The following is a 16,607-nucleotide window of genomic DNA, read 5'->3' as shown; positions in this document are numbered from 1 at the left end:
ATACAGTTGAATGGAGACAGCATGTATGAAAACACGAGATGATACAGAATGGAATCCTGACAATGCTCTCAGACATATATGTATGGTTAGACAATGTCTGGTGAGTAGACCTAAAGATCTAGGGCGATTACAGTCACTGATCTTCCTATTTCTTGTTTATTTTTTCTTTGTGGATTTGTGAAGATGATAGGTCAATTTTTATTCTGCTTCTCCTATGTTTGAAGACACATTAAGTAACTCCTGCTACTTCACATAATTACCATAAAAAAGTACTTGCTGTCCTCTTTGTTTTCCCCAAATCAGCTTTCAGCTTCTAATACCATTGACTTCTGATATCAACCTTTCATCTTCTTGCAAATCCTGTATCTCTCTTCTCTCCCAATTTGTCAAAGACTGCCCCAAAGTTCTTTAGCAATTTTGTCAGGCACCTTAGAGAAATGGTGTATTATTGTCTCTGACTCGTAGACCAGGAAATAGCCCCACTGTACACTGGTCAAGATCACAGCCCAGTCGGAGCACAAGAATAATGTTTCGCCGCTGCTAGTCAGTCTCCAATGTCAAATAACATTATTTCTACCTTCGTTTGCTCACTATCCTTTATCTCTTTATCTTTTAATGAAGTACGGTTAGACAGAGAAAGACTGGGTTTTGGAGTCAGGTGGAAACACAAATCCGAATCCCAGTGCTGCCACTTTTTTATCTGTGTGAATTTTGATTAGGTTATTTAACCTCTCAGTGCTCAGACAACTAATATATAAAATATATAAAACAGAAAGACAGCAATGCCTACCTCTTAGGGTTATTTTACGGTTTACAGCATTTTATTTGTTCTCAAAGTGTGGTCCCTGGCTAGTAGCACTGAGAACCTCTTAGACATGCAAATATTCATCAGGCCACACCTCGCTCTGGAGGTGGGGCATGACAATCTGTGTTTTTAATAGCCCTCCAGGAGATTCTGGCACACGTTCAGGTTTACGAACCACTGTATTAGGTAACGTGTAGAAAGCGCTGTGAATTCCCATATCACAGAACTCAACGCTATCTCCTGTATAGCACACAGCCTTCAACTAATTTTCAAAAAATCAGACTTCACTTCGGCAATCTCATTTTCCAGGTGTTATGACACCTGAAATAGTCTCTCACATATTTTATTTCCTGAGCCTTCTGTTTTGATGTCTTCCTTGTAGGGAAAGCAAAAAGTCTGGATCAGAAACCACTCTGCTTGGTCTCTCTGCCTTTGACCAAATTCATGTAATGCACATTGCCGTATATGCAAAGGCCTCGTCTTTCCATCATTAACATTTCTTAAACACAACAAGTTATTACCCATAAAAATCACATCCATGCCTAAATCACCAACACTAGTCACAGTCAGACTTCCACTGATAGGGAATAAAATGACAGTTTTTTTATTTTTAAGTTTCTGTAAGAAAATGCATCTGTTTCTACCAACAATTTCACGTTTTCCTTGCTGCATTTGCCACAGCTGCAATAACCTTTGCAAAACCAACAGAAGAGAAGACTCCCCTCCACCTACACCTGAACAAACAAGCACCTTCCCTTGGTTTCTGGGTAACCGGCACCAGAATTCTTCTTTCTGGTTATGATGCTCTCTGTTGTACTACCTTAGAATGTAAATTTTGCTTCAAAGCCTTTATTTCCATCACTGAAATGCTGTAAGTTCCTGTAACTAGCATCTTTTAACTTCCATTGGTCAGTTTTTGGAGGCTGGAAGGCAGAGGAGAGAGGAAAAAAACATTCCAAAATTTTTTGAAAGGTGTTTCAACTGTGTGACTATGTTTTTACTAGAATCACCATCAAGCAACAATGATCCCACAAAATGTACGAGTTCAAAGTTCTTTGCAAATTAATGAATGCTATTTTTGTTTTTGTTTTTAAATCATGTGGTAAAAGCAACAAGACAGAAAACAAGTAGCATGCCACTTCTTAACAGAGTCTATGGTGCATCTACGGAATGCATCCTAAATAGATTTTAAAAGTTGCTACTGGGCCACTTAGCTACCTTTGTAATATAATAATCAATTTAGTCTTTAGCCAAGCAAATATATATATTTTGTATGTTTATTAGCTTACAGTCTAATCAGTTAATGTCAAAAGCTAAAGTCTTTTAGGCTTCTTTAATGTTATACATAACTCAGCTTCTGAACACACAACTAAAAAGCACCAACACAGTATCAATTTACATAAACTCATTATCTCCTGCAGAGAATAAGTATCTTAGGTTAAAAGTATTCTTAAAATTATGAAAAAATGTTCATTTTTATTCTTATACTTCATTATTTCTTCTTGTTCTTCTGATAGGGCCTTCATAAATCACATTAGTACAAGTTTGTGTTTAATAAGTAGTTAAAAGGTTTTATCCCTGAAAATAACTTGCTACCTCCTGCATGACACAGTGCTGTGTACTGGGTATTTAGCATATTTGGTGAACATATTCGTAACAAGTTATTTCTATCATCAACCTACCTTTGGAATGACTGTGGTATTTAAGCAAAATAGAAATTTAAAATATGTGCTATGTGTACAAGATTTTCAGAAAAATAAAAAGGAGAAATAATCTAAAGAAAAGATTATTATTATTAAAGTATTTTCTATACAAAATACCCAAAGGGAGAAAATTTAACATTGATTCAATTTGCCCTTTATCCTAAAATTTTAAAAGACCAAGACCAGGAATGTTGGGTGGAAGCAGAACTGAACTTTTTCCACAATGACCCAGAATATTTCTATTGCAAAATCACCTTTTGTCGGCAGAAAGATAAAACATTGAAAAATGATACATACGTGAAAGGAACAAAAGAGAAAAGTGCTAGCCTTGCAAATCATGCTCACTTATAGTATACTGGTGACCCAACCATTTTAGGAAAGCATTCCAGTACTAGCCTTTTTTTCTTTCTTCCTCTCAATATCTCCCTTTATCCTCTGAAAGAGACAATAAATCCTATTACAAGACATTTGCAAGTATAAACGAATACCTCTGGGTGTTTATTAATTTATTAAATTAATAATTGATATAAAAAATAAAAATTTTCAATGTATATGGGGGTCCAGAAATTCAATTGTGTTGTGGTTATAAATGAGTACAAAACATACTGATAGTGCTGGTGGACTCCTTTCCACTGAGAACTCCTGCTCTTTACCCTCCTGAGCCATACATAACCCCATGTTCAAAAATTAAAAGAAAAATTTGCCTTAACTTGTGAGCAAAACATAAAGAACTATGGAATGAATTCAACCTTCACCACATCAGAAAACATCACATTTACTAAACTTGAGACAAGAGACAACATAATCAAAAGTAAAATTAATGTACGATGAAAAAAACAACAGCAAATAAGGTGCTGAATTAAAACTCAGGAGTTTAACATTTTGTCATTTCTTCTGGGAGACCTAACCATCTAACCATAGAATGAGAATCATTTTTAATGCCATCAGATGTTCTACGGACATTAACATGATGACATCTTTAAAAATATTTACGAAGACTATTGAAGTTACCCATTGGCTTTTTCTGTATTATATAATTCAGTCAGAGAAACATATTGAATTTCTCTTGCCTGTTTTCTTTTCCTCCACACTCTACTGCAAACAGAAAAGAAAAAAAAAAAAAAAAAGCAAAACTCTAATGATATCGGCTTTAAAATTATAGCAAAATTATGTCTATCTGGATAATTTTACTATGTTCTATAAAATAGGATACAAGTGGTGAATCTGTGGATGGCATGAAAAGCAACAATGAGGTCCAGTGCCTTGTTTAGGACACAAGCATGGAAAAGAGCTAAACTGAGATAGAAGCACCGTTTTCTTTCCTTCTCTAAAACATAAGGGTACAGTCAATATTTCAGTTTAAATCTTAGACACAATATTGATGTAAGAATTACAAGTGGTATTACGTCTTTGTGTTAAGGAAGAAAAACTTTTCTTTATGCTCCTCACTATGACTGGGCTTTCAAAAGGAATTCAGCAGTTTTCTCTCATTCTCAACTGTGTATTCTAAAATAAAAACTAAGAGGGAAAATGAAAGTATTTATTTTTAAAAAAGATATTGATAATATATCTAAAATTATTCTATCACAAATTATTCTTAAAGATATGAGATTTCTGTAAACCTGCCAGATAAGATTCTCCTCTCCATATAAGTCTTTGCTTCTAAAAAGGAAATTATATTATTTTTTTCAATATTCTCAGAATAACAAGATTAATTTAAATTAGCTATTTATAAACAGATTGAAGACTCGGTGCTAATTAAAACTTTAAACATAATTTGACATGTAAGTTTTAACTCTTCTTTAAAATTAACCTTATACACTACAAAGATATATTCAAATGGACTACCTCTTGTCTACACTGTTGTGCATATATTTTTTCTTTTGCTAAGAAAATCAAAAATAGCAATAGTTTAAACATGATACTACATGCCAACTAGGAGCTCGATAAAAACTTGTTACTTATTTGTAATATTGAAAGCAAAATTCATTTTTAAAATTTCACAATGGCTATTTCTCTTAAAATTTCTGCATTAAAAACTGTATCATGTGTGTGATTCTTACATCATTTTATGCCATTATTTAAATTCATAAATCTTAGAGAATACATAATCTCCAGAATGTAGAAAATGGCTAAAGTGTCGAAGATGGTCTGCATAGTTAACTTTCCAACAAGCTTATTTGGTTGTCAAAGGAAAAGATATTATTATAAACTGACTCATCTGAAACTGCCTGAATTTAAATAATTAAAACAGTTTATCAAAGAATGAAGAATTAGTAGAAACTGTGATCAAACAAAAGTAAAATCTTAGTTAAATATAAATGTTTCAAATGAAAATTTATAAAAAAAATTTGTATGAAACTTACATAACATTTTAAGAGGAACTATAAAATTTTCATATTCTTCCAAAATACAAATATTATCCTATATTGGAAGTCCTATAACCTGATGAAATAAATAACTTTATTTAGCATAATGTTTTATTTCAAAACAGTAAATAAAAACATTCTCAGGTTGAATGCTAAATAGCATGAAAAAATAGTAAAAACTCTTAAAACAAAGAAGCTCTTATAAACAACATGGAAGAAGTTGTCAAATTTATATTCATTTTGCTGCCTTAATTTGAGGTTTCATTAAGATCTTAATGGGAAAAACATGCACCACCAGTAAAGGAACGTATTTTAAAGGAGGCTCTTTTAGGCTAGTATAAGTGACTAAAAACGAGTTTCTTGTGAGCTAACGATGGCATCAAACAAACCACAAAGCAGTCTTCTAAAAGACAAGCAATGATTTAAAAGTCTACTATATTTCATATATCCCTTTCTTTAATCTGGCTCTTTTAATCTTGTTTCAACCTCAAATCATTTCTGGTTGACAAGTACTTTTGCTTAAATTTGAGGAGCACATAAGCTGTTGAAGGCATGGGCTTTTCTTATTTCACATACAATGTTCGTCATTCTATCTTTACTTCTACGCTAAAACTTCAATCTTTATTAACATACTAAAACTTTTTTCTTTGTACTTAGAATGAGAAATTTATCCGAAGATGGAATTTAATTCTAAATTGAGTCTACAAAGAAATGTTGTCATATGTTGAATCTGGCATTTAAAAATCAACTGTTCACTACAAGCTCCTGAGTAAGATCCATGTATTTTATTTGTTTTGGAAGAAATCCGGTTAACACAAAGAATGAAGGTTGACTTTCAGGGAATTTTTATTCCTGTATACCCTGATTTTGTTTACAATAGTTTCACAATCTATATCCTAATTTTGATGCTGCATTTCAAAGAGGAAATTTTTATGATGATTTATCACCCTATTCTAATATGACAATGAAATTTTCAGATGTTCCTGTGGCATATGAACACTGAAATTAGTTTGTGTCAAATTTTTAAGTTTCTTTTTGTCCAAGAGAAAAATGATTGGAAGGTTTTCTCCTAGTATAATGGGACAGTATGAGCAAGTCCCAGGAGCAGTTATGAGAGCTGCACATACATGTATTCTGACTAAATTTATAAAATTGATATAACTTACATTAACCAAAACTTCTTTTTGGGCTCACTCACTCTTAAAAGCAAAACAGACAAAAACAAAAACGAAAAACAAAACCATGATCTAACTTAAAGAACCTACTTTTCAAAAATGGAATTTTCCCCTTAAAGCAGAAAAGAAATCATAGCAGTAGCAGCGAGCATTTACTGAGCTCTTATTATGTGCCAGGCACTGTTCTAAGCAATTTATATTGTCGGTTCATTAACTCCTCATAATAAATCTATGAGGTAGGTGCTACTGGTAACTCCATTTAATGGAGATAAGGAAACTAAGATAAAGAGAGGTTTTAGAAAATTGCCCAAGATCATATAGGCAGTAAGTGTGTAAGCTGGGATTTAAGACCTAGGCAGTCTGATTCTGGAGCCCTCTTTTTTTTTTTTTTTTTAAGTTTTTTTTGATGTGGACCATTTTTAAAGTCTTTATTGAATTTGTTACAATATTCTGTTTTATGTTTTGGTATTTTGGCCACGAGGCATGTGGGATCTTAGCTTCCCGACCAGGGATCGAACCTGCACCCCCTGCACTGGAAGGTGAAGTCTTAACCACTGGACCACCAGGGAAGTCCCCTGACTCTTAACTATTGTGCTAAACATATTATACCAGGTTCTAAATATATTCTATTTCATACCTTTACATAAAAGTATTAAACATACTGTTTCTTTTCTATGATCACCATGTCTAAGACTGACAAAAGTTGTATTTTATGCAGTCTTACATAAGAGTTTACTAAATAAGTTATGGTGGGGAGGTGCTAATAACTCGAAATAATAAGTTACGTAGGAGGTTTTATATGAAATACAAATTTCCTCATGTAGCTCCATAATTACCTAAACTACTCAAAACAGAACTGACTCTTGTTCCTTTGGCACCAAATAAAATGCAGTAAAAATTTATAGGGTATTTTTAGTATACCTTAAATATATTTACATTTCAAAATAAATCTTGTCTGCAAATGTTCAGCATGTCAGGTAGGGAATTTCTATCACTAAAATACTCAAAGCTTTAAACTTGGGTGTTAGCCTTTGTCTTATGACATATACTAGCATTATTATGAGAATTCTTCTAATTTCTATTTTTTTAAATATTAATCTATGATTTTTATGTGACTTTTCAAGAAATGAAGTGAAACCAAGAAAACTAATCTTTTAAAGCTTAAACACCAACATTCACATCCCATCTACAAATTACTCAGTAATTCGGTGCATCTATCTGTGATCAGGCCATGCAACTGAAAACAAAGTACAAAACAGAGTTACTTTCTGAGAGTACAGCAAATGAATTAGGCATGCTGGACTGAACTGGGACTCACCATGGAGCTTTTATGGAAAAACACCCCGCTCCAAACAGATAAGGCCTTCATGGAAAAGGGGGGAAAATGCACAAAAAATTAGAGGAAAACTCATGTAACATTAACAAATACATGTTTATTATACTGTTAAAGAGTATGGATAAAATAACTTTAAAAATTAGTAATCGTTTGCAATCCTGCCATAGATACTAACAAGTCTGATATAACCAATAAATAGAATGATGTGCAGTAACAAGGCCCTTAATTTTCATAGGGTTAGAGATTTCAAAATGCTCTATTTCTCCCCCTTTTCTGGAGCACCCCTGTAGGGTTCCTAAGGTAAAATAAAATAAAATCCACTTCAGAGGCCCTTTAAAACAAAGTACAAGTTAAATGGAATAATTGGATGGAGAAAAGAGTGGGACCAGTAGCGATAGATGTGTGGTTGTGTGACACGAAATGTTTAAAACTAGCGAAAGGGGACTCAATAAAAATTTGATAAGCATTGTTTGCTGTTCACCAGTTGTAGTCTCAGAGCCACAGAAAGAAAGTACATATTTTCTAAGCTGCTTAATTACAGTAAGTTGAACTGCATATTGCTGGTCAAAGGAGCTAACACTAAAACCAAGTCTGTGGTATGATTTACTTCCATTTTAGGGTCACATTCCAGGAAATTAGCATTACTCTTAATAATGATAGAAGAGGTTAGCTTCCTCTATCTGGCCTACACTGGGCTAGGTTGGAATACAGGAAACTAAAGCTACAACTGCTTGCTTTAAATACGGCTGGGGATACAAAGGCAGACTTCAATGTTACACATACTTCTTAATATTCTGTTCACAGCATTTAAGACATGCTATGCATATTTGCACACAGAACAAAATATTGCTGTTGCATCTGACATTTGGAAGGAAGACATAATAAACTGAGAAGGAAAGAGCACTGCATAACTTGGTAATTTTCTTCTTCAACTTTGGTGCTAGGAACATTAAAAAAGAAAAATCATGCTTATTAGCACCAATCTCCCAGTGAACTGAGCATATTCACAAAACTGAGTACAATTCTGAGGACTGAAGAACAGAAGATATGAAAAAGGGAACAGAAAAGCAAGATACTATTAGAAGAAAGAGTGAGTTGGAAGACAGAAATATTGGAAAAGAGAACTTTAGAGATGATGTCAATACAAAGCAAGGAAATCTCTCCCACAGTTAATGATAAGACCACAATCAGAGAAATGTCATCATTCAGATGTCATCATCCACATCTAAAACAATGTATTTCAAAAATTTTTTGACTATGACCCACAGAAATATACAGTTGGCCCTCCATATCCATAGGGCCCACATCCACAAACAACTATAGATCAAAAAAAAAGAAAGTTCCAAAACGCAAAACTTGCTGTGCACCAGCAACTATTTACAATTTAGAAATGATTTAAAATATATGGGTAGATGTGTGTAGGTTATATGCAAATACTAAGCCATTTCATATAAGGAACTTGAGCATCCATGATTTTGGCACGGGGTGGGAACCAACCCCCTTTGGATACTGAGAGACAAATGTATTAATGTGTAAGCTGGTATGTACATGAACACACACAAATTGAAACAATTTAATGAATGTGGGTTTTTTTGGTGTGTAATCAACTTTATTATTCTCTATTTCAACGTTTTGTAAACATTAATGTTGGGATTTAGTTACAGTGAAGATTGTTGCATATAATGACAGGGTAGGTAGGTCCGAGTGGGGCCTTGGATTCTATATTTCTAACAAGCTCCTAGATAATGCCAAGGCTGTTAGTTTGCAGAACCAGTAGCGAAATTACATTCTATTATATTCTATTTCATTAATGAAAAAAAAGTTAGCCATGATCCCCTTGTCTTGATTTCATGATTCACTAATTACATCAGAAACAAAATGTTACTGGAGCTCACCCGGAACTTTGAGAAACACCATTTTAAATAAGTGTGACCACGTGAAGACTCCAATGTCTCAACAGCACCGTGACGCCATAAAAAAAGGATCAGAAAATGGAAAGTTCAACACATTTCCGTATGCCCACAAATACCACCAAAATGAAGAAGTTATTGTTGGCACATACTACCCAACTCCCTTTCATTTTCTTCCTTAGGCAGACACCTGAATTAATCAAATAGTTCAAACGATTCTGACAGAAGCACTTGTCTGGAACGTCTGGGCATGAGTTGCTCTTTAGCATATATTGCATAGAAGCTAGACAGTCTCCCACCTCATTCCAAATATCAGAATACAACTGATTCACTGTAAAGAATTTGAAAGTTTTATCTTAATCCTTTATGACTTAAAAGGCTTCTGATTGACCCCCAAAATCAAACAAAAATGAAACAAAATTAAGTTTCTACATTTCGAAAGACCAGCTGATGTTCCCACCTACAGAGCTAGTAAATACCTTTTTCCAACTTTAAATTTCCTTATATATAAAAAAGAAACATATTAGCCAAACAAATTAAACACAAGTTTTTGGCTTTTTTTTTTTTTTTTTTTTAAATATCCTAGATTTTCCTTCCCGGACAGTAGCAGCATGTTCCCAACAAGATTTCTACAACCCCACAATCTCAAAATGCACTGTTAACCCTCCAGACACTGTAGCAAACAGGCCTGCACTAAACAGCAGTGTGGTCAAGTTTAAAGACAACACAGTCCTCACCGTTCACAACATAACTCGGTTGTGTGAGTTACAAGCCATCCTTCTTTAGCCAAATAAGGATCTACAGGCTGACGCAGCTCAAGGAGAAAACAGGGGTTGGGGAAACAGGGTGAGGACCCGCTTTAGCACGTACATTTGGCATGGTCCCAATCTGTACTCACCCGCTTCTTACTCGTTCCGACAAACTGGACCTCTGCCACATACATGTAAAAGAAGAGCCACAAACTCCAACGAATTAGAGGGACTGACGTAACTACTGACTTTGCATGGGTGGTGTCAGCTGTTCTTTTGAAATGTGCCCGCTTCATCTTTCCTCAGTAGGGAAAGAATGAAAATATAAAGTCACAAAGGCCCAGTCCATGATCCAGCTGTCTTCACCTATGACTTTCTGCTCCTCTCCAAAATCCCGCAGCTGTAGTTTTACAGGGCGTGACTCAAAGGAGGAAGAGAGCGTGTGAGTAAGAGTGTATAGGGAATTTAAATGGTCTGAATTAACAAATGCAACTCAAATTATCATATTCAGGTATTAAGAATTTGTGTGTTTTCCAAACACTATTAAGTTTCAGCAGGTTGAACAATCCATATAAAACCTATCCACTTAAGTCATGATTATGTCCTTTTTAAGCTGAATTCTGATTGAAAAACATCAGGGCTGGCCAAGAGACTAAAAATACAGAAATGCTAGTCCAGCACAGAGTGACTTTGCCTTTGGCTCTCAAACGGTTTCTTCTGGAGACTGTCAGAAGACAGTTAGGAATTGTGCTTTATATCAAATCATTAATGCTATGTAACTCTTTAAACTCTGATTCATTTTTTCAAAGGCCACACAGTACCACAAAAGCTTTGGTCTTACTAGCTAAAAACAAGACAAATGTGAAGACTTTTTTTTTTATATGTAAGGGAAAAGTAAATCTAGATTTGATTTGAACATGGTAAAATCTTTTATAACTTGACTCCAGTGCTGAAAGGCATTAATAATGATTAGATTTCATCATCTTCAGAGTTATGGAAACTAAAAAAATCTCTGAAAGTCCTATTTTCCAATTGATCATGTCCTATGAGAATTCAAGCACTATCACTTAACAGACATCAGAAAGAGCCCATATAAATATTAAACATAATGAACAGAGAAAGGGCTATACAACATTATGTGTAAATTGTAATGTAAAGCCGTATTCTCTAACAAAATATTCCAGGAACCCTAATGACTCTGCTACACTCTCTATGCCCCCTGTTAAGCAGCATCTTTGATAGACACACATTTCCTACGTGGATGCAAGCAGATCAGTCCTCACATCATTTTCAAGTATTACTTTAAATTTTTCATTAATTTAATTTTAACCACTCACTACTACAGAGAACTATGGCATTATTGGCTCTCAAATTATTGATCTGAAGGCAAATTCAAGCTGAAATATACAGATAAATTGTCTAATCTGAGGTACGTTCAACATGCAAATTTAAATTACAAGGTCAAGATTTTCATTAGAAAAACACTAATGCTCAAATTCTGCCAGATGTGGCAGAAGAGAGACTAGAATAGTACACACAGATTGTCAAATTTCTATAGAAAGTAATGCTTACTGACTTGTATTACAGTATATAGGAGACTTAATCCCCTCACCGCTCCCATCCCCCCCAAATCCACAGATTTATGGTAAAAGGGAACAAACTATGGAGTGGTTTAAGGATTCTACTGATTTAGTAACTGAAAACTCAAACTATATATGTATATTGCACATGTAGACATATCCACCCTAATGAAAATACATTATCAATTACTTTATATCTGGAACCAAACATACACAGCTTAGCTATCAAGAAATAACACATAGGGCTTCCCTGGTGGCACAGTGGTTGAGAGTCCGCCTGCTGATGCAGGGGACACGGGTTCCTGCCCTGGTCCGGGAGGATCCCATATGCCGCGGAGCGGCTGGGCCCGTGGGCCATGGCCGCTGAGCCTGCGCTCCACAACGGGAGAGGCCACAACAGTGAGAGGACCGCGTGCCACCAAAAAAAAAAAAAAAAAAAAAAAAAAAAGAAATAACACATAGATAAGACAGGGCTGGGAGGTGGAGAATTACCATTTGCTACTGTATCTGGGGAATCTTTCTCCAAATCTTACCCATTTAACTCTTAGAACTTCACCTATAACATTTGGGGCTCAGGTCAAAGCATCTAAATAAGCCAAGGCAGACCTAACTGAATTAGGAGGAATAGACCTTCCTCAAGGACTATATGCCAATGTCATTTATTCACTTAGCAAGCTCTGACGGCAGATTTAGTCTACAAATTTCAATTACAGATAATCAAATAAATGCTATTAAATGCTTCCATTTCTAAATAAGAATAATCATCTATGTCTTCTAAATGGAGCTCTTGCGAAGCACTGGCCTAGGGCACAGCAATGAATGAGGCTTAGAAAGTAGGTAACAGGATCAAACACCTGGTGGGAATTCATACACTGTAAGTATGACAGATAATAATCCATACATACAAACTTTCATTTTTCAGATGAAGAAATTTACCTAGGACAACCAAGATGTGAAACCAGAGCTTCAGACTCCTAAGTCAGTATTCTTTTACTACATTATCTACTTCTACAGGGTCAGGCCAAAAGTTCCTAATACCTAGCTCGAATTGCTCACACAGAAATGAATAAATACAAAAATGGGGGGGAGGGAAGAAGGAGCAAAAAGCTGCTCGATTTAAGAAAAAGGAAACCTACGAAAGACAACAAGTCATACCAGGTTTACTTCACCAAAAACCTCAGCTAGTTAAGGGCAAGGAAGTAACTTCATTCCCAATTTCTATATTTTTATTCCCATGAAATTACTCTGACCACTCTTTTTTTGCACATTCCACATATACTGTTCTTTTTATTAATTAAGTAATTATTTATTTATATTTATGTATGTATGTATGGCTGTGTTGGCTCTCGAACCCATGTCCCCTGCATTGGCAGGTGGATTCTTAACCACTGCACCACCAAGGAAGTCCCCTGACCACTTTTTGAAATGTACTGTTCCCTGCTTGTGCCCACAAAATGATGTGTATATGTTAATAATTTTAGATTTGATGTACAAAAAATTAAGCATATTGATGAAAATTATCTATTTAGTAAGTTTTTACATAGGAAGCATTAAAAATTAACGCAACCAAACATCTATGGACTATTGCTTAGTAAATCCCTACTACAAAAACTTTACACTCCAAAACAATGAGCAATCCCTTAGCACCCAGTTTCACTTTTAATAGATGAAAACTACACTTATTCACACATGATAAAAACATGATGGAGGTCCTTCCAATCCTCCAGTCTCAGACTGGAAGAAATGGGTTTTGTTTGAATGAGTGACTGTTAAACCAAAAGATTCTTAGCACGTCTTTTGCCTTCACCAGTGTGTACTACAATCGGGTTAAGCAACAGCTGTTGCCAAAACAGGCCTTATTTCCTCCCAGTGCTGCTTCAAGGTACAGAATGTGAAGGTGCAAATACATCTGTCTTTTGCCATTTGTAGTTCTACTGGCCTTGCAAATGTCTTCGAATAAGACAGATGGTCCCTGACACCGCACAGGCTTTCAGGGATCTATATTTCCAAAAATAAGAGGGCAGACATGAAACACGGTAAGTACACGTCTATCCCCTGAAGGTCTGAGTTAAGGCTTCCATCTAAATTTGGTTATTTAAATATAGGATCCTAAGCAATCCTTGGAAATCTCTATGCTAGAGATATGATTTTTAATGTTTATTTCATGCCATTATGCCAAATATCTAGGACATGGAACAAATAATATATATTTTACTAGATATATTATCAGGTATATTTGAACTTACATGTCTATAAATGAGTCAGCTCTGTGTTCTCTTTCTACATAATTCATGTCAAATACTTCTGTTAATTTTATCTTTAAAATGTTAGGAAAGGCATTTCACTGAAGCACAGAGTAAATCAGGATTTCCACAATGACCTGGAAAATTAAAAGCCTGTTTGCTCCTCACTCTGGTGACCTTAATGTGGCAATCAAAATTCTCAGTGAATATATAAAATTTGATGGAAATAACGCAAGTGAGCTAAGGGCAGCTTGCGAACTGGTCACAGTAAAAAAAAATTTGTTTTCTTAATAAAAATGACATAAATATAACCTTACTATCTAATGGGAGAAATCTAATGATATAAAAATATCTGGGATGTGCTTCAAATCTCAGCATATGTCAAAAATGGAAATTTAGGGAATATATCTTACTCTCTCCCCAAAAATATTACTTTTGGTTAGGCAAAATACATGTATTTAAATGAAAATGCTAAATGTTAAGATAATAAAACCACAAACTATATTCTAAAAATTCTATGACCAAATGTTTGGGTGACTTACAGTAGTACTATAAGAATTATAAGTAAAGTCACAATAGCAATTTCTAAATATAATCAACAAACACTTCAGAAAATGGCTTAAGGGTATTAAGTCTTGTAACCTAGCCATAGGCAAGCATAAGTTATGAATACTATCATCAAGGTGTTTTTGGTCACTGTAATCTTTGTTAATAGGAAGGGGAAAAAAGAATAGTAGGAGGGGAGGGAAAAAAATAAGAGTGGGTGGGGTAATTTATGGAGCACTAAAGCTCTGCCATAGTAGAGAATTCATTACAGAAAACAACCATATAGAAGAAAAAAATACTAATAAAATGAGCTTTTGGTGGATGTGTGTGTGCATGTGTGTATGTGTGTGCCGAGTGAGAAAAGATAAATGATAAGGCAAATATGTTAAACTGCTAACATTTGGGAAATGTGGGTATACAGGAATTCCTTTTACTGGTCTTGTAACTTTTTTTGGTAAGTTTGAATGAATCTCTATCGAAATGTTTAAAATTTTAAAGCCAAGCTTGTCACTGTGGGACAAGCAGTAATTATTCCTTCTAAACACTCCAAGATAGGGGACATGCCAAAAAGAATTCAAAAATTTGGAAAAAATAAAATGGTATGAGATCTGAGATAAAAAGCCCAGTAAAGAGGGAGGAGATATGGGGATATATGTATATGTATAGCTGATTCACTTTGTTATAAAGCTGAAACTAACACACCATTGTAAAGCAATTATACTCTAATAAAGATGTTAAAAAAAAAAAAGCCCAGTAACTAATAAGATACATGTATCTTGAACTAATACTAATTTCAAAGCACACAATTCAAATTCCTATCACTTAATTCATTAATAAATAATTATTAAACTGTCTAGAATATAAGGGAACATAATACACGTGCTCTGAAAATCTAGGAATTGTGACCAAGTTTTTTTTTTTTTTGCCTCTCCTGCTGCGGAGCACAGGCTCCGGACGCGCAGGCTCTGCAACCATGGCTCACTGGCCCAGCCACTCCGTGGCATGTGGGATCCTCCCAGACCGGGGCACGAACCTGCGTCCCCTGCATCGGCAGGCAGACTCTCAACCACTGCGCCACCAGGGAAGCCCTGTGACCAAGTTTTTAACAAGAAAAGGAAACACAGAAGTTATCTAAGTTCATAAAGTATGGTAGTACAGGAAGACACCAGATGATTAATAGTTTCTACCCAACTAAAGACAAAGAGAAAGAGTAGCAAGAGAGACAGTGAAAGAGTGTGTGATACAGTTTATCTTTTTATTATGGAAAGTTTCAAATATATATAGAAGTAAACTCACTTTTCAACCTCCCCACAAATATTTTGAATTAAACTCTAAGATCACGTGATTTCAGGCATAGAACTTCATTTAGGATCTTAGTGGTAAAATTAAAATCAAGAGGAACAATTTTGAGGTTAGATTCTTAGATTCAGGAAAGACTGACAAACACTTCGTAGAATTCTACAATGCTGGGTTGGATCAAGAAGGTATATTTATGTACTGACTGACTTCTGTGAGTGAAAAAATAACTTTCAAGATTATGATTCAAGATTTAGTCTCATTTTTATTTGATTCTACATCCCAGAAATGTATCATTACACAAAGAAAACAATGAGCCACCTGTAAATATAAGTTTATAACCCCTTTACTATCCATAGCCACTCTTATTTAACTTATTTTAAAATAAAGAAACTAAATAAGAGGAAAGGGAGGTAAAAATTCTATTTAAATTATACTACTAATGAAGAGTTAAAAAGCTGATATCAATTTTTAAAAATACAGGCAAATGATATGTATCATAAGATGTCTGATTTGGGAGCTCGGTTTGCTGTATTTTTCCCTTAATACACCACAACCTCAATTTCTGCATTCAGAAACAGGAATTTATAGGCAAACACAACTCCACTATGTAGAGAGTCAATTTCAGTGTAATGGTGAAATCTGGAGCTAAAAGGCCTCATCCTGGAGAATGAGTATTTCTTCTTACAAAAGCAGCTTCTGTAAACACTTCACCACCTAGCACAATATTAAAACATAATGATACAGCAGCCACATAATTAAGTCTATTCCTCTTATTGGAAAGACCTTGAAGACTATTTGAAGCCAAGATGGAGTTTTCTCTTGACTACCAAATACAGAATTTTAAGACAGTTGTTCCATTTCAAATTAGGCTAAACCTCAGGATTGCTTATTG

At 34.7% G+C, this 16,607-nt stretch overlaps 1 protein-coding gene across 5 annotated transcripts in view; it reads right to left on the bottom strand.

The window, feature by feature from the left end:
• BCAS3 (BCAS3 microtubule associated cell migration factor) overlaps window positions 1-16,607 on the bottom strand; it is a 572,645-nt gene that overhangs the window by 319,259 nt on the left and 236,779 nt on the right. For 4 of the 5 annotated variants that reach the window (XM_082679094.1, XM_082679097.1, XM_082679098.1 and 1 more), the window contains exon 17: window positions 7,371-7,415. The exons of the other annotated variant lie outside the window; for it this stretch is intronic. In XM_082679094.1, coding sequence (XP_082535220.1) covers window positions 7,371-7,415 — 45 coding nt within the window. The remainder of the gene's footprint in view (window positions 1-7,370; window positions 7,416-16,607) is intronic. 5 annotated transcript variants of the gene reach the window in all.

Source organism: Grampus griseus (assembly GCF_964374135.1).
Source record: "Grampus griseus genome assembly, chromosome: 20".
Classification (NCBI taxonomy): domain Eukaryota; kingdom Metazoa; phylum Chordata; class Mammalia; order Artiodactyla; family Delphinidae; genus Grampus; species Grampus griseus.
This window is presented reverse-complemented; position numbering and strand designations above follow the sequence as displayed.